Below are 19,906 nucleotides of genomic sequence, written 5' to 3'. Positions count from 1 at the left end.
AAACCACTTTGGTTTCTAGGAACCTGAAATTGAGGGTAACATGGAACTGTTGCATAACTCATTGAGTAGGGCTTGGTGGCACTCACAAGCCTGGGTTGACGTGGCAAGTGTCATGGAGACCTGATAATGGTTATGTGGATGGCACGTAGGGGACATGAGAGATGTCAAATTGTTTATTTTGACATGGAATTTCACACATGGGTGCCATGTGGATGCCACATGGCAACAAAATGTTTATGTAACCTTATCTGATTGGTCAACTTCAAAGGGGCATAACTTTCAATCCAATAGTCTGATTGAGTGAAAATATTTTATCCCTAGAAAGCTCTCAACGAGTTGGATATGATGGTGTATTAGAATTTAATTATGCAAATTTCAAAAAGAGAGGGATTTTGTGTGCTGATCTTCATAACCAACCTTGGAGGTTGGGTCAAATTATCAAGTAACACCACTCAAAGCATGTGGCAGTACAAGCCGGTGGGAAGTAATGTTACACTTTTGGTTAATTTTGATAGACATAAGAACATTATATTACCCTCAATATTGTTGGTCTTGTTTCCCTTTTTTGGCAGGTCATGATAGTAATAGTATTATTTGATATGTTTTATATACTTCAATTATATTTATTGAAAATAACTAATTAACAGTAAGAAAAAGTTCTATGTTTCTCTCTTATATATATTTTTTGCAACTATTATAATACTGTTATTTGATACTTTTGATATGCTTGAATTATTGTCTATAGAGAGATAACTAATTAACAATAAGGAAAAAAAAAATAATCTCTCTTATATTCATATTTTTAATAACAATATTCTATTTTCATAAAGCTCTCTTCTACAAATTAAATTTGACTTTTGTAATATATATATATATATATATATATATATATATATATATATATATATATAAAACTTGTGTAGTTTGGTTATAGATATATAATCTAAAATGTTTGAATTTAATAATGAAAAGCCATGAGTTTTTCACTCTTAAGTGATTCAATTACTCTGAAAGGACTTCCTAAAACAATGAGACATCTTGAAGTGTGTGATACTATAATTACTCCATTTATAAAAGATTTACCAATTTAAAATTACAATTTTCCTAATCTTTTAACCAAATCCACCAAAAATATATCCCTAAAAACTTGAAAGAAATGTTATATCATGGCCTAAGTAAGTAGAGAGTGAAAGGCATAAATGACAACCTGAAAATTAAGTCACTAACGAGTGCGATATGAACTGCAGTAAGAACGCATACGTTACACAGAGGAATGGAAAACGGAGATATTTAGATTCCACAATTCTGCTCTCCCCTGATGACGATCACTGTCATGAGTGGAGTGCACGAAATGAGTCTATGCATAATCGGAATATAATATTTTAAATTTATTAGAAAATTATTAAAATAATAAATTTAAATAGTAAAATATATTTAATTAAAATATATTTAATTAAAATATCTTTATCTATTTAAAAATTATATAACAAAAATTAACAATCACATCTAAAATTAAAATGGCAACATTAAAACAAAAAACCTAAACCTAGTACTTTATCTATCTAGCAACTTGCATATTGCATTGCAACTTAAAAACAAATGAACTTTTGCAATATATTATTAGTTGTCGATTACAATCCAGCTATAGAGAAATGTAATTTGAGATCCACTTGTACAAGCAAAAATGAGGAAGCATCAGGTGTCCAATCTTTGATCAATTTTGCACTCTAATGTTCAAGGAGGGAGCATTTTTATAGACAGCGCGCAATGTGACAAGCACAACACTACGATAGGCGAAAAGGAGTTGCATGATCTCAACTGCCTGGGGATATTCTCAGTATTTTTTGCCCAAGGACTTGTAGCAAAACACCTGTTCCAGTAGCCTTGCTCTTGTATGTACTAAACAGACCAAAATCGCATCATTCCATTTTTCAGTCCAATTAATAATCGATTTCAGGCTTTTGCTACCTGCAATTCCGGGTAACAGCATCAATATGACAACCCTTTCTATTGAAATCAGTAATCCATAAAGTAAAATATTGTTATTAATACATATTTTTACATAAATTTAGTCACGATATTGATAAAGATTTATTGGAATGATAAACTTTGGCAAATTTTGATTATATCATTTATATAATTAAAATTTTAGGATTTTTTTTTTTCAACTAAATTGTTATGGGACTATTTAGTAGAACTCATTTATTATTTTTTCATAATTTTCACTAAATAAAACATATCTTTAAAAATTTCAACTGGCCATAACCAGAAATACAATATATTTCTCCCACGCTTAAACTCAACTCCTACTAAAATATTTACAAAATAAATTAACCCTAAATCTATTTATATATTTAAAAATATATTTTTTATTATTTTTAAATCTAATATTTTTAAACTATATTAAAAATAAATACTTAAAAAATTAATAAATTAAAAATAAAATATCTTTATATTGGAAATAAACTAAATTGATATAAAGATAACCTATTCCAAATATAATCCACATTTACATAAATGAGAAACTCATAATATAAAGATAATTTATTCCAAATATAATCATTTTTAAAAATTACAGAGATAATGTTTTGAAGGTGTTGGATCCCATTATTGGATGGTATTCATTGGAAAACAACAAGAGACAAGGTCTAAGAAGATCATTCACAAACAGACTGGCCCTAAGATGGAGTACAAGGCTGGCTTTTTTGATGGGGCCACACAAAGGAACAGATGGGATAGCTATATCAGAGAAGCAGGAATTTTGGGTTCACTAGGGAGATGGAAGAGGCACAAATATGAGGGCTGAAGCTATTGCACTGTGGGGCCTTCTCTGGTTCTCTAGATATCTTAACATCCCTTCTATTCACATATTTGAGAACTAAGGATTATTATTGACCATATTATAGGTTGAGCAAAAGTTAGCCAACCAATACTCCATGGCTGGCTCAGTCAAATCGAGAATCTTTGAGCCTCTTTTAGAGACTCAAACCATTGTGCATATTGGACAGAGCTTCAATCAAAATGCTGATAGACTCTCTAAGAAGGGGGGGCTACAGGATGTTTTGGATGGAATGGATGGAATGCTCATAGAAATCAAACTGGGAAATAACATCTTAGACGTTAAGGTGCTTCCATTACCTGGATAGCATCAATTATTTATGGAAGAGTATACAGACTGTTTTTTATGGTTTTCAGAAGTCTTTTTCTGTGTAACACTGTTTATATCTTATTTTGTTTTGTGCATAGCATACTTCCACATAGTAGATACCTTGCCGATTTGACTGATTAGATCAATATGGATATATAATTGAACTGTTTTTTTTTTATGTTAATACTACTAAGTAAACAGTCATAAATCTAGACTGTATAGATATATGATTGCAACCGTTTTCTTATGTTAATACTACTAAGTAAATAGTCATAAATCTAGACTGTATATTTTTGCGTAGCCAAGTAGAGATAGACTTAATATGACTGCATCAGAAAATATATGAGGCAATTCTGGCATCATCAAATACATTACTTGAATATATATACCGCTTTTTTCATAATGAAAAAAAATATGAGATCATATTGAAAATAAACTAAATGCAACCTATTCCAATTTTAATCCACGCGGCTCTCAAGATGTTCGCAGAAAGGATCAAGATCCCGACAGTTGTTTGGAGTTATAGTTGGTTGTTTGAAATGATTGTTACTTTTGTGGTGTAAACTAAAACTAAGTTAGGAAACTAGGTTTTGTGAAAGGTTCGGTGAATGTCAAAAATAATTATAAATTAGTCATCAGGATATTATAATAGGTTTAAACTATTAAATTTTCTGATATAATTAAGATTAAGAATAAATAAATGGTATATTTTATTAAATTGGTTTATAGTGTATATTAGAGTTAATGATGTATAGGTTTAAACCTATCAAATTTTCTGTAATTAAGATTAAGAATAAATAAATGGTATATTTTATTAAATTTGTTTATAGTTTATATTAGAGTTAATGATGTAATATAACATGTGTTTTTTTTTTAAATGTTTGTAGAAGTTTGATTCGTGGTGAACGGATGATCTCTTCTGTGCAGTTATGCAGGTCACTAGTTCCAGTGTCCTCTTACTTAGGGTAGTTCTTGCAGGCTTGGTGGTTCTAGAGGTTATAGTGGCAGCAGGTGGGATTTGAGGCAGTGTAAAGCGACTACAATACCACTGTCCTCTTACTTAGGGTCGTTCTTGCAGGCTTGGTGGTTCTAGAGGTTATAGTGGTAGTAGGTGGGATAAAGCGAGTACAATACCACCACGGTTTCAACTAGTCAACAAAAAAAAATAATATGTTTTTTTATTATGTGGAATTATATTAATTAAAAATTTATTAAAATTTCAAAATTTCAAGGTTATAGATAAAAAAATTAAAGAGACAATTTTAAAAAAATTATGTTTGTTGTAATAATCTATCATTTCTTAAAAATATAAAACAAGGTTTGATAATTTATTTTGTTGTATAATTCTTCATATTATAATTATATTTTATTTTTTAATATTTATGTGTATTTAAGTTATATTTTTTATTTTTATTTTAATAAAAAAAAAAAGTGATTTTATGTATATATTAGGTATCATTTTTACTTTCAAAATTAAAAAAAATACATATCTCTCATAATTAATAACACATTATTCAAATCTTTTAGTAGTAAGAAAAAAAATCATTTTTATTATCCAATATATATTTTTATATTTTATTTAAAATAGACTTTAAAATGATTTATTATTAATATTTTTAGAATTTTCACTCTTCAAATCCACAATAGGAATAGCAATTTTATATATATATATATGTTATATACTTTAAATAACTTTATCACTTTATTACCACTTTATCTGTGTATGTATAATTAATATAAAATTATTTTATTTAAAATAAATATTAAAATATTTTTGATACATTTGGAATTAATTTTTTTAAATAATAATTATTTTAAATATTAGCGTATACATTAAGCTTTTGTGAATATGTAAAAGCAATTAAAATTAATCAAACATTTATAAGATAAAACTGGTATAAACAAATATTTAAAAATTCAAAACAAAACATTATAATATGTTTAAAAAGAATATTAATTTAACAAGAAAACAAAATAACCTATACTTTCTAATATGTTTTAAAAAGAATATTAATACATTTTGAAATATATATATATATATAACTTTTTAATATTACTTTATAATATGTTCTCAAAAAAATATTAATACAGTTGGAAAAATGATATATACACAATTTTATAATATTCAAAATAAATGCATCCTTTTTAAAAGAATTTACATTTAATAATTATTTTTCAAAATTCAAATTCAATATATAATGATATTTTGTAACTAGTTCATTCAGTTAATAAACAAAACATTTAACAAATAAAAACTATGTATGTAAACAACATATATTAATCTCTTTTTTCAATTTTTTCTCCTTTTTAGGTAAGAAAAAACCAATTATTTTATATTATAAAATATTGTTGACATAAAGTAATGCATAAAAATAATGCCAAAACCAATAACAAAATAATCTAATTTCAAAAATATGAAGTTTAAATAACTCAATTCCCAAAATATAGAGTTTAGGGGATTATATCTCCTAAACAAAATTGCATTCTCTATTTTAATTTTAAACCTATATTAATATCATTTTCTAACTTTTTCAAATCTCTAGAGGCGCTGTATAATATCATTTTCCAATTTTTTCAAATCTCTAGAAGCCTCACTCATACACTACCAGTTGTATAGAAAAATACAAATAATAAAAAAGCAAATCCCATCACCAACTCTAATCTCTAAAATTTTGTTTTTAAAATAAATTTAATAAAAAAACCACAATATTCTATTTTAATATTTAAACCATTATATAACTCCAAAATAGATATGAATATCTCGCTGCGTGAAGAAATAGAAAATGAACAGGTATAGAGAAGAGCCATAAGATGGCATACCTTGAATCAACAGAGAGAAGAATATCAAAAGCGATAAAGCAAAAAGAAACACATAATTCACCCAACACTGAATGGAGTCAATGAGTCTTCCCATACTTTGTACCTCATAAGTGAAAAGCAATCACAACAATGTCTCGCAGGTTTCTTGGGAATCAACCCCATGTTCGTAGCGAACAAGCTCACAAGCAACCTATGATTGATATCATTTTCTAAATTCTCTATCTTTTAATCTTTAAAAAACTAACCCTGAGAAAACACACTTTTAGGTTTTCATGGTTTCACTGTGAAAACCCATAAGTGACATGCCAACATATGTCAAGGCGTGAAGAACATAAAAATGAAAGGCGAAATAAAACAAATTTAATTTAATTAAATAGCAATAAGAACGAATGCAAACTTAGTGGAATGTCAAAAGAAAAAACGCAATAAGAATGCACAGTCGACACCGAATGGAATATACATCCCATATTTCAATCAAGGAGAGACTATTGTTTCCTATTTGTGAATAGATTACATTTTTGAATGGTTTTTTAAAATTAATTTTAAAATTTGCTCATTTTAAATTATTGAATTTATATAATTTTAATATGACTCGCTTCAGTAGTGACTTTTCTTTTCTACTTTTGTAAATTTAATTTTAAAAATTATTGCGTTTATATAATTTTCATATGACTCGTTTAAGTAGTGACTTTCTTTTTATAGTTTTTTAAATTTAATTTTAAAAATTTTCTTATTTTAAATTATTGAATTTATATAAATATTAATAAGATTTATTTTATTATTATATAATTTCAAGGCTATAATCAAGTCAGACATTAAATTAGTGTATAAGATTTTTTTGTTTGTGGGACAAGGGACTGTTTCTGTGACATCTTGATTGTTAAGTCTATGGAGGCATACATACTCTACTCCCCTCTGGTTTTGAACATGTGACCTCTTAGGAGGAAATCCATGCTCTGAACCATTACATACTCTACCCCCCTATGGTTTTCAACCTGTGACCTCTTAGGAGGAAACACATGCTCTTAACCATTACATACTCTACCCCCCTCTAGTTTTGAATATGTGACCTCTTACAAGGAAACACATGCTCTTAACCATTACATACTATACCCCCCTCTCGTTTTGAACATGTAACCTCTTAGGAGGAAATGCATGCTCTTCACCATTACATACTCTACCCCCCTCTAGTTTTGAACCTGTGACCTCTTAGGAGGAAACACATGCTCTTAACTATTACATACTCTACCCCCCTCTAGTTTTGAATATGTGACCTCTTACAAGGAAACACATGCTCTTAACCATTACATACTATACCCCCCTCTCGTTTTGAACATGTAACCTCTTAGGAGGAAATGCATGCTCTTCACCATTACATACTCTACCCCCCTCTAGTTTTGAACCTGTGACCTCTTAGGAGGAAACGCATGCTCTTAATCATTACATACTCTACCCCCCTCTGGTTTTGAACCTGTGACCTCTTAGGAGGAAACACATGCTCTTAACCATTACATACTCTACCCCCTCTAGTTTTCAACCACTACACCCCTCTGGTTTTGAACCTATGACCTCTTAGGAGGAAACACATGCTCTTAACCATTACATGCTCTACCTCCTTCTCGTTTTGAACCTGTGACCTCTTAGGAGGAAACACATGCTCTTAACCATTACATACTCTACCCCCTCTAGTTTTGAACTTGTGACCTCTTAGGAGGAAATGCATGCTCTTAACCATTTTGAAACTGTGACCTCTTAGGAGGAAACGCATGCTCTTAACCATTTTGAACCTGTGACCTCTTAGGACAAAACACATTCTATTAACCATTACATACTCTACCTCCCTCCGGTTTTGAACCTATGACCTCTTAGGAGGAAACACATTCTCTTAATGATTACATACTCTACCCCCCTCTCGTTTTGAACCTATGACCTCTTAGGACGAAACACATGCTCTTCACCATTACATACTCTACCCCCGTCTGGTTTTGAACCTATGACCTCTTAGGAGGAAACGCATGATCTTAACCATTACATACTCTACCGCCCTCTCGTTTTGAACCTGTGACCTGGAGGAAACGCATGCTCTTAACCATTACATACTCTACCCTCTCTAGTTTTCAACAACTATCCCCCTCTGTTTTTGAACCTGTGACCTCTTAGGAGAAAACGCATGCTCTTAACCATTACATACTCTACCCCCTTCTCGTTTTGAACTGGTGACCTCTTAGGAGGAAACGCATTCTCTTAACCATTACATACTCTACCCCCCTCTCATTTTCAACCACTAACCCCTCTGGTTTTGAACCTGTGACCTCTTAGGAGGAAACACATGTTGTTAACCATTACATACTCTACCCCCCTCTAGTTTTGAACCTGTGACCCCTTAGGAGGAAACACATGCTCTTAACCATTACATACTCTACCCTCCTATGGTTTTGATCATGTGACTTCTTAGGAGGAAATGCATGCTCTTAACCATTACATACTCTAACCCCCTCTGGTTTTGAACCACCTCTTAGGAGGAAACACATGCTCTTCACCATTACAAACTCTACCCCCGACTGGTTTTGAAGCTCTGGCCTCTTAGGAGGAAACACATACTCTTAACCATTAGCACTTGTTTGAATAGGCCACCATTTTATTAGGATGATGATTTATAATGAGAATCTAGCTATTTTAGTTTTCAAGACAAAATTGAAACTGAATATTTTAAAATAGTGGAAATAAATTTAACACCTTTAAAAACCCTTAGACATCTAAAATTCTGAAACTATAACATAGATTTCAAAGATTTCAAAACAAATCTACGTGATTTGGTCAAATTTATACTGAAAAAATCATTACATTCCTAATAAACAATTTTTTCCAAAAAAAAAAAAAAAAAATATATATATATATATATATATATATATATATATATATTTATATTTATATTAATACAATTTTAACCTATACATTGACATAACATTGAAATACCATCCTAATCACCTAATATACACAATTTTAACTGGACATAACATTGAAATACCATCATAATTACCTGATTCCCAAGAAAAGGTCACATCCTGAGATTACGGATCAACCTTGAACGCCATTAAGGGGTTTGCGAGAAGTGTCCAGAGTTTACTCAACATAGTAATACAAAATGGTCACAGTACCATAAACCACCCATGTGAAAAGCAATATCTATGATACTCTCATCGGGTTTAGGGCTTTGCCAGAAGAAACAAAAGTCTGCTCCACATCATAATGGTTGCATACCCAATAACTTCCCACGTGACTGGAGGCAAAAAAAAATGATATTGACAGGGTGTCTCGTGAAAATTAAAGCGAAGACAGTACCGACCGACCAGTAAATTACAGAGAGCAATCCCACATTGTGCAGTTACAGACATTACGCATCAAGTTAGTAAGATTGCCTATCTTCAGATGATCTATTAGCAAACGTTTACTGAACGGTTTCATGGTTTATTATCAGTCAAATTCTTATTCGCTTTATTCATTTACTAATTTTTTGAGAAAGCGCAAAATATTGAGCATTCATTCACATGTTCAAATGCTCAGGTATCTCCAACTTTCCTTACCTTCTCAGACTTTTCCTGCATTCCTTTCCTCACAGAAGCAATGAAAAGGAGAATATCCAAAATCCACAATTGTGTTTCAGTTGTAATGTCGATCGTTGTAGCTAGAAGTGAAACACAGTAAAAATAACCCGCATTTGAAATGAAGGAAAGGTAAAAAAATTTGGGAATAACAATCTCATTAGTGAATTTTGATTTTTGTTTTTTTTTCAGAAAGAAAAGTTGAATTGTATTATATTGAGTCTGTATAATAGAGCAATCATACAAAAATATAAGGACATAGAACATATAACCCATAGGTTGAGTCTACAGAACAGATAGCCAGGACACAAGACACCCCAGCACCAGCTGGGATAAAAAACGGAGAGAGATATAGACACAACAGATCTAACAGATGCCAGGATAGATCATAAAAAAGATAGGACAAAAAAAGTACAGAAAAAACCAAAAAAGAGACATCACAATTCAAATCTGTGATTTCAAAGAATTCGATATCAAATTTTAAAGACAGAAAATTCACAATTCAAACCTGTAATTCCAACAAATCGTTATCAAATTTTAAAAAAATTTGACTAAAATATCTCATAAAAACTCTTAAAAAAAATCAAACAAATAACCTACTACTTAGTAAACACTATGATAATTAGGGCACACCAAAAGAGTCGGAGTGTTGTTCAATGACAGTGATAAGAAAGAAGTACGGAAAATTATGATGTTTTTGTTTTGAAAAATATTGTCCTTGCTAGCCTCGTATTCTGGGATTTAGCCAAATATTCTATTAACATTGGCTCATACTCACTCATAGGCGTCTATTGTTTCTCTCTATCCAACACACCTACTGTTTGCTGCATGATTTTACGGTTGCGATGGATGCAAAGCGACGACACTTAATGTTTCCTCAAGGATTTGGATTATCAAACTGCCACATTGATACTATCAATGTGTTTACGTCAATTGATTTAATCAGTTCAATTTTAGCATTTCTCAATAATAAATGGGAAGTGTATTAATATTTCTTATAGTGTATGTTAAATATATTTAGATCAAAAACAAATAGGTTTTTGATAGTGGAAATAGATTCAGCACCATCAAAAACATCGAGAACACTTAAATTATGAATTTTAACAGCTTTTATTTAAATTTACAAAAATCCCTGTTAGATTTTTCAAAATATAACCAAAATTCTACCACTTTTAAAGAAAAAAAAGAATACACCGAAATATAAAGATAGATAAAAATATGTGTAAGTATCCATTAATATTAGTTATCGAATTGTTATTCATTACTGATACCTATGCTGTCAAAACAAGATATGTGGGAGCTGCCCGCCAACCACACCCAAGTTTGACTGAAACAAGTAATATCAATGAAATGAACTAAGTGTTCACATCAGAGTTTTTAGGTCCACGCCCAGGTTTGAAAGTTTGCATATAAACAAGTAATGTGAATGAAATGATGTATTCCTCTCAGAATTTTTAGGCGAGGGGTGTTTTATAGATTAACGTGTAATACTTAGATTGCATTTATTATTGCATTGGTTTAAGTATAAATTTGCATTGGTTTAAGTATAAATAAGTAATGTGAAAAATAAAATAAAAAATAAAAATATTTTAATTTTTTTTAATTATTGAGTTATGTGATATATAAAAAAGTTGGGGTTATTGTTGTATTGTGAGGTAAAGTTTATTATTATATGAAATTTGTTGGTAAATTTTGTATTTAATTGGATATTGAGATTTTTTTTTGTGTTATTTAGTTTTTAGTATGGTGTCCTGTTAAGATATTTTCTTTATAAATTTTAGTGTATGGTGTGTTGTTAAGATATGTTTTCTATAAATTTTAGTATGTTAAAATAGTGAATTAATGTATAAATATATAATATTGTTTAATGTTAATAAAATGCACCTTACAATTTTAATGTGTATGAAAATCATTTTTACATTCTTATTCTCTATATGATAATCAATAAAAAGGTTAAAGGAAATAAAAGTCTCTAAGAAACAAGTCAATTATAGAAATAAAATAGTATAGGAGTGTAGATACTGTAGATAGTTTTGTTTTGAATGTTGCTAAAGATAATGCTTACTTTCTATTATAGTAATATGAAATTCCTGGTAGGAGATTGATGTCCATAGGAGAAAATGGAAAAAGGAAAAACGTATGATTCTATGTTGCTCTTTGAATTCAGGGATGTAGTAGATGATCTTTGAGGTAACCTGATTATTTGATGTAATCTGGTTTTGTGGTAAAATAGAATTAATTTACAACAAAAAATATGTAATGGTTGGTAAATTGTTATAACATTGTAAAAAAAAAATTAGTGCTTTTAGGTCTAGTGAGAATTAGCCTTAGCTACATGGTTTGCTAGAATTAGTGCCTTAGCTACATGATTAGCTGGATCAGCCATGTGAACTGTAGCAATTTCCATATTTTTCAAAATATAAGGCTTCTATATGAATGTGTTACTTATCCAATAAGTGATAAGAAGAAGAAACAATCTTAAACATTGAGTTATTTGATTTTTTTTCTTCATTGTTCCTATTGTTTGTTGTGTTTCTCTAACCATATTTATCTCCTCATAATTCAATATTTTTATCAAAGTATGTTATAGTGGTTTGAAGGAGTGGTGCAAAGCTTAATGAAATAAACAACAACAACAACAATATTGAATGGTTTGGAGGGAGTGTTGAAAACTTTAATGAAATGGCCAGCAACAACAATGGTTTTAATATTTCCCAACCTCAAAGCTGAGAATTATGGTTTAGAGCATTAAAATTAACCATTATTTTTTTCACAAAATTTGTGGAAATTGGTGGGAAATGGTTATAAAGAACGAGAAAATGTTCAAACTTGTGTTAATACAAGTTCAAAGAGAGCAATAAAGAAAAATTTGAAAAACTAAGGTTCTTTTTTTCATCCAACAAATGCACTATTCTAGTTTTCCAAAAACTTCTTGTAACAACAAAGTGAAATCATTCATGGATGGTGAAGATTTAAGATATAAAAAATATTGAACTTGTCATACAAAAATTGATAGTATTATTGTTTTTTTGTAAGTTCAACAACGATGAGGTTGCATCATGGTCATGTCTAAGAATAAAATCTAAATAGGGCAGAGAATTGAAGTGGTGACTTAACATCTAGGAGTGCCATAACAATGCATTCAACCCATGGACGAAATGATAGTATCATTGTCGCTATTGAAGTGTTTAAATATTTATGTCAAATGCAATCAATGAGCTTATAGAATTTCATTAGGAAATGAGAAATAGATCTATTAAAAAATCATTTGATCAAGCTTCTAAATCAGAATACAGTACTTCTAGAGGAAAAATTCATGAAGTTGAGAATTTCTCTTATGAGAAATTTCTAATCACTCATGGAAGAGGAAGAGGACAAGCATATAGAATAGGAAAAGGTCAAGGAAGACATTTTTATGCAAATAGCGAAGGAAGGGATATTGATAGAAATTAATGAGGTAAAAATTCTAGAAAATCCCAAGTTCAATATTTTTCTTGTAAGGTATTCAAGACCAATTATGAATATAATTGTTGGGAAAAATAAAAGTATCAAGCTAACTTTTCTTAGGAAAAATAAGATATGGGAACTTTATTTTTAGCTTTTATACTTAATAAGATTTTGAAGGAAGTGTGGCTTTTGGATACTGGTTGAGTAATCACATGACTAGAAACATAGATACTCTTTGAACATATATGAATCTACAAAATCTGAAGTACTCTTGGGAGATGACAAGATAGTGGATGTTAAAGGTAAAGGAACAATTGCCCTAAGAACAATGTAGGTCAAAGTAAAACATAATAATGATGTTTATATGTTCTAGAGTTAGCACATAATTGGTTGAGAGTGGGGCAACTCACTGAAAAGGGATATTTTGTAGTTTTTAAGAACAATTAATACATCATATATGATAAAGAAAATCACAAGCGAAAATTAACATGGTACAAAAAATAATATTTTTCTTTCAAACATTCTTGTGAAGCAAATAGAGTATTAAACTTTGGGTATGATTATGGCTATTGGCTATGGCATATGAGATATGAATATCTAAATATAATAGGTTTAAAGTTATTACATAATAAGAAAAATATTAGCCTTGCTACTTATTCATTTTGTTGATTAAGTTTATGAAAAACTTATCCTTGGAGAGTAAAATAGAGAATCATTCTAGAAAAATCTTAGAGAAAAAAAAATTGAATGTACTACATGCAAATATATGTGATCCACCCAAACCTTCTCACTCAACAAAACTAATTATTTTATTATCTTTGTAGATGATTATATTACAATAGCATGGATGCATTTAATTAAAGAAAAATATAATGTTTTTTTGTTATTTTTGAACAATTTAAAGTGATTATTGAGAAGACGAGTGGTTATGTTGTAAAGAAGTTAAGCATAGAAGGGGAAAATATACTTTTAATAAGTTTAACTCTTATTGCAAAAGGAATGGAATTCAAAGGAAATTAGCAACAACCTATACTCTAGAATAGAATGGTGTGGTTGAATGAAAGAATTAGATAATTGTTGAGATGTCTAGAAACATTTTGAAAGGTAAAAGTCTTCCAAAGATATATTGGGCTAAAGTAATATTGTATTTGCTTAATAGATGTCCAACAAGAAATGTACAAAATATGCCTCAATATTACGCATGGAGTTAAAGAAAAAGTCTTCAATTGTATTGTTTATGCTCATGTTCCTATTAAAAATGAAGAAAATTTAACAATACAAGTGTGAGCATTTTTATTGGCTATTAGGAGGAGACAAAAGGTTATAGAATATGTAATCCACAAAACAAGAATTTTTTAGTTAGCTTTGATGTGTTTTTTCTTATGAAAAAAGAAGAATCCAAGACTTAGTATAGAAGAAAATTAGTCTTCTATTCTAAAAATCTAATTAGTGGTCCAAATAATTCCTAGACTACATCCAATCCATCATCTTCTTCAACTTCAAGTCTTGTCTCAAGTCCAAGTCTTCCAAGAAAGGTAAAGTCCTTAAATGACATTTATGGGTATTTTAGTTTTTCTTTAATGTCTCATATTGAAATAGAGCCAAAATTTTTTAAGATGCAATAAAAGAAGAAGCTTGGTGCAAAGTAATCCATGAAACAATTGTATTGATTAAAAGGAATTATATATGGAGGCATGTGAATCTATGCAAAGTAATCCATGAAACAATTGTATTGATTAAAATGAATTATATATGGAAGCATGTGAATCCCCATATTGAGGGGAAAAAATTCATTAGGATAAAATGGGTGTACAAAATAAAATATGTAGTTCATATATCAATACAAAAGCACAAAGCAAGGTTAGTGGCAATGCAGTTTGGTCAACAGCTAGGCTTGGGCAATGATAGGAGTCTCCTGTGATAAAATTAGATACACTAAGAATTATTTTAGCATTAATGACAAAATATAATTGGTTGTTTTATCAATTTAATGTGAAATTAACCTCTTTGAATATCGTTTTGAAAGAAGATTTTTATATGCAGTAGACCCAAATATATAAAGTTATAGGAAATGAAAATAAAGTTTGTAGATTAAAAAATGTTATTTATGAACATAACAAGCTCCAAGAGCATGGTGTAGTAGGATATATGATTTTTTTGTTAAAAATGGATATAATAGAAGGGTTGCAAATGAATGATAATTTTATTTCATAAGAAAAATATGTTATATTTCTTCTTCACAAATGGAAAATAGTAAATACATGAGCACACATTGAGCACACCTATTAATACAAACGAAAAATTATCCATAGAAGAGGTAGGAAAAAGGGTTGATGCTAAATTCTATAAGAGTTTAAGAGGAAGTCTCTTGTATCTTACTACCATTAGACCCAATATTATTCAAGAAGTACATTTATTTTCTAGATTCATGAAAAGTCTATCTAAGATTTGTTTTGGATTAGAAAAAATGAATTTTGAGGTCTCTTTATGTAACAAGGAATTTTTTCATTTGGTGTACTTTAACACATAATTTTGGGTTGGTTGGTGATCAGGTGCTCAAAATTTAGCTCAAAATTCAAATTTCTCGGATCGGTGTGGAACCTGAACAAACGGGTAGTGCTCGTCATCATGAATCTAGTGCAACTTGTTTCACATGAAACGGACATCGTATGCTCCCAAAATCATGTTTTGTTCACTTTCCCAAACACGCGAATTTTTGCAAAATGTGACAGCCCGGTGAGAAGTTTGTACTACTGATGTGGCATTGACTGTGTCGGTTAATGTGGTAGTTTGACTGGTGAAAGGCCTTCGTCGAATCATGTTGTGCCAAGTGGCACGTTCTCATGGGTGTAATTTGGTGCTTTTTTATTAGGTGGTTGGTGGCCAACCACAGGCTGACACGTGGCCTAGCCAGAGGCTGCCATGTTGTAGCCCAGGGGCCACCAAAATATTGGGTTGACATCTGGTCAATAGCAGCAGGGATCGAACCCGTGACCACCAAGCAACGAGACAAGCAACATACCAACACACCATCGCAATAGGTCTTAACCACTATAGGTTTCGACTTATATTTAAATTGCATGAACGCGCCAATTCGGGGAAAGGGACAACCCATGGGGGCCAACCCTCAAGCACGTGCCACAATGCGACCACTGACGGAGAGGAGTGGGGTCTCTACTGGTGGGGGTAGGTCGTTGGCCTTAGCCCCGAGCACGTGGCCCCCATATGGCCATAATTTGCGAAATTAAGGCATTAGAGGACATTTAAAGTGTCTGACAATTTCACTCGAAAATCAGTGAAATTGTCGATGCGCTAGCACATTTTAGGGCAAATTTATAGGATGGTGCCGAATTTTGGGGAATTTGTGATGCAATTAGTAGGACTTGGGAAAGTCATAACTTCTTCAGTTTTTTGACCAAATTAGGAGCATAAAGAGGCCACATAGGCATCTTTTAGAATTCTGGCGCCACTGGCATAGAAAATTGTAGGAGCTAATATTCGCAGGTGGGCTAATTTTCCATGGTTTTCCCAGAAAAAAGATTCGCGAATTTCCCTTTTTTCTAGAAATTGTTCGTCCAATTTTTACAATATAAAATTATTTAAACTTGAAAGTTGCCAAAATTATATAGAGACTATATATAAAATCATTAGAAATTTGAAAATTTTTACAAATATATCAAAAACCATTTTATAGTTTGCATATTATAGACAAATGAAATTCACCAAGATTTTAAACTTTAAGATAAATTTCCATCCTTAAAATTTTCTCTGGCCATTGGAATAGGTTTCAGAGCTTTCTGAGCATTGTAAATTGATGTATTCACACTTTTGAGCATAATAGAGAAGGTCAAGCCATTGGAAGTTGGACCAAGGAGACATAGCCCAGAAGGGGTGAACTCCTTCATCATGTGTTGTTGTGATACTGTTTTTGATGATGTTCATGTATGTTATATGTTGTTGTTCAGCCATTTGTTTATTTTAATTTCCACATAAAAACACTCAAAAACTCATGTTTTAAACTTGCATTTAACCTCATGAATCCTTAAGCACTTTTAACATATTCTGGAAAAGAATTTAGCAAAGTAAAACTAGTTTTCCTAATCAGATCAAGTCTGGTATCAGAGCTCTTGGTTTTCTTTGTGCAAGAAGGATTTTACAGTTTGCAATTGAATGTCATGCTTACAAGGTTGAAACTCAAGAGAGGAGAATGGAATTTGGTTGAAAGCCCTGAAGTTGGGTCAAGGAGAAGGAGTGCAAGGTTGCCACAATCTCCACCACTAGTTCTTCCTCAAGTTGCAGTTGAGGCTTCAGTGAACATGTCACATGAAGGAGAGCCTACAAACATGATAGAGGATGAGAAGGTCTTTATGAACGCTTTCTTTGACATGACAGAGATGGTGAAGGCCCTCTATGAAGAGAGGAATACCAAACTCTAGGGTGAAATATCCAAGCCTCCAAAAGGAGAAGGTTCTTCAGGAGGAGGAGGTAATGGAAATGGAGGTTCTTCTTCAACTTCACAGGCATATTCATCCTCTTCCACTAATACTACCCTTACTCATACTCATCAACATACCTCAAAAGGAACTGGTAAAACACCCTTGTTAAAACGTGAATGCAGAGAAGCTTGACAATTGGATTCGTCAATTCCAGGTCTATTGCAGAATTCCAAACCTTAAAGATGATGACATAAATATTCAACTAGCTTCCTTGAGGATGCAGGGTGCAACACTACTATGGTGGGAATGAAAGACACAAGAAGAGATAAAAAACATGGTAAGATCTCAATTTATTGGTCTAATTTCATTATTGCAATTAAAAGACAATTCTACCCTCTAACATATATGCAAAAAGCCATCATGAATTAGCAGAACTTTAGACAACTTAAAGGTCAAAATGTGCAAGATTACACAATCCCAACAATCTAGATGAGGCATGTGTGCAAGCCACTCATCTTGAGGTAAGAGAGAAAAATACTCCAGAAGAGGGTAGTAAAAAGCCATTCAAGGGTAAAGGAAAAGAAGAGGGTTTCAAAGGGAAGGGAAAGAAAAGTGCATCCATTAAGAAGGAAGGAGAGAAATTAACATGCAAGCATTGTTCCAAAGAGGGTCACGATGAAGATCATTGTTGGAAGCTTCATCCTAAAATGAACCCAAATAAATTCAGCAGCAAGGGAAAACAAAAAACAATTGCAACCACTCAATAGGATTTGGGATCCGATTCGAGTGATGAAACTAAAATTATATCCATCGGTATGAAAGGAAAAGAATCCATTGCTAGCACTAGTACTTGAAATTTACATAATGAAACTCCAAATGAAAAGAAGAGGATAGAACTTTTTCACATAAGGGTAATCTCAAAACATAGCAAAATTGATACTCTTTTTTATAGTGGCTCTCAAGCCAATCTTATCTCTAAAAACATTGTCAAAAGTTTAAACTTTGAAACCATTCCACATCATAAACCATATCCTTTAAGATTGTTGGGATGGGGTCCCTGGTGGCAGAATGGAATTAATTAGTCATTTTTTGTAACAAATTTTGTAAAGGATGTAAAGTCTCCGCGAAATGGATGCGGAGCATGCAGTTAGATAGAGTCAAAGGGGCCTTAGCCCCTTGATTTTGGTCAACTTTTGGATTCTCCCATGGTCCGCGGACCATGTTATTGTATAAAGAAATAGTATAAATAGATGAAGCATTAGGGAGTCTTAGAGGTAGCGAAGTAAGAAGAGATAGAGAATTGGGTTCATTGAGGGGTTTTGGGCAGGAGCTAAGGCAGGAAAGCTCTGCTTCCTACGCTTAGGTAGAGAAGGGAAACTCCACAGCTAAGTGCGCGGAGGCCTATGTAGAGTTCGCATTTGAGTGCGTAGACCCCTGCAGATGTGTGCATAGGGTAGTTTGAGTCTGTAATCAAAGAATTGAAGATTAATAAAGACAGTTTTCCAGAGAATTATTGAGTATCTCCATTTGTATCTATTTATGTTATATGTCGTCGATGAATGACATGTTTTATGAAATAATGATTGAATGCCACGCAAATCGATTGAATCTATCTTAATAATATATGAAATGGATGCTTAGCCACTTCCGCGAAGTTTTAGATCACTTATCCTCTGCTTTTTGATGAATAAAGTAGATCTATGCAAATTTCAATCTAGGGTTACTTTTTGATGCATGTAAATAGGTAAATCAACTATTAAGGGTTCGCAAGGACTGATCATGGAACTTTGCGAAGGTCTAAAGGTCGATTTAATGGAGTTTCAGTGACATGCCCTAGGATTTTATCGATCTGCAAGGAGGCAAATCGAAGGCATGGGAAAACATCACACTAATATCTAGATGCAAAAACTTAGTTCTTGCATTCCCCCATACTGCTTCGATTGAGACTGCAGCCTGTGCTACACAGATTGTTGCCGAAAGGGCCAGAGTGTAGGGTTTTTTTGGTTGGCACAACTAACTCTAAACTTGGGTCAGGAGCTCTTAAGCCAACAAATGGTTTCGTTCCCGGCACCAGGATCTACTTAAAAGACATGTGTGATGTTGCATCATTGGAACCCAACCAAGAAAGAAATTGAAAAGTGGTTGGATCGGAAGATTCACGAGTTTGCGGTGCAAGAAAACAAGAATTTGTGTCTGTTGAAGGAGGATTAGTTAAATAGATATTTGTATACAGAGATACACGAAATTTTCTTCTGCACCTTCCCAATTGAACTATATGAATGATTAGCTAAATTGACAGACAATCAAGGAAGGCGAAAGCTCGATAATCCTATAGTGTGGACTCCAGAACTAGTGCGACGACTAGAGGCCTCTAAAAAAAAGATTGTGTGGGTTGTTGATCATTGGACTGATCGAATTATAGGATGATTCGTTATGGAATTTGTAGTTGATAC

At 31.7% G+C, this 19,906-nt stretch overlaps 1 protein-coding gene across 4 annotated transcripts in view; it reads right to left on the bottom strand.

Moving 5' to 3' along the window:
* Positions 1-1,585: 1,585 nt before the first annotated feature.
* Positions 1,586-19,906, bottom strand: part of LOC149264008 (uncharacterized) — a 157,912-nt gene continuing 139,591 nt past the window's right edge. For 2 of the 4 annotated variants that reach the window (XR_016259472.1, XR_016259473.1), the window contains exon 8: positions 1,586-1,968. Coding sequence is in view for 1 of the 4 variants with exons in the window: in XM_089427278.1 (XP_089283404.1) it covers positions 1,965-1,968 (4 nt within the window). In the remaining 3 variants the exon portion in view is untranslated. The remainder of the gene's footprint in view (positions 1,969-19,906) is intronic. The other 2 variants (XR_016259474.1, XM_089427278.1) reach the window with 1 other exon arrangement.

The sequence above is a fragment of the Pinus tabuliformis genome, chromosome 6 (genome assembly GCF_031772625.1).
Source record: "Pinus tabuliformis cultivar Carrire ecotype Pingquan chromosome 6, CPIR1, whole genome shotgun sequence".
Taxonomy (NCBI): Eukaryota; Viridiplantae; Streptophyta; class Pinopsida; order Pinales; family Pinaceae; genus Pinus; species Pinus tabuliformis.
Note: the sequence above shows the minus strand (reverse complement) of the source record. Positions and strands in the feature narration are given on the sequence as shown.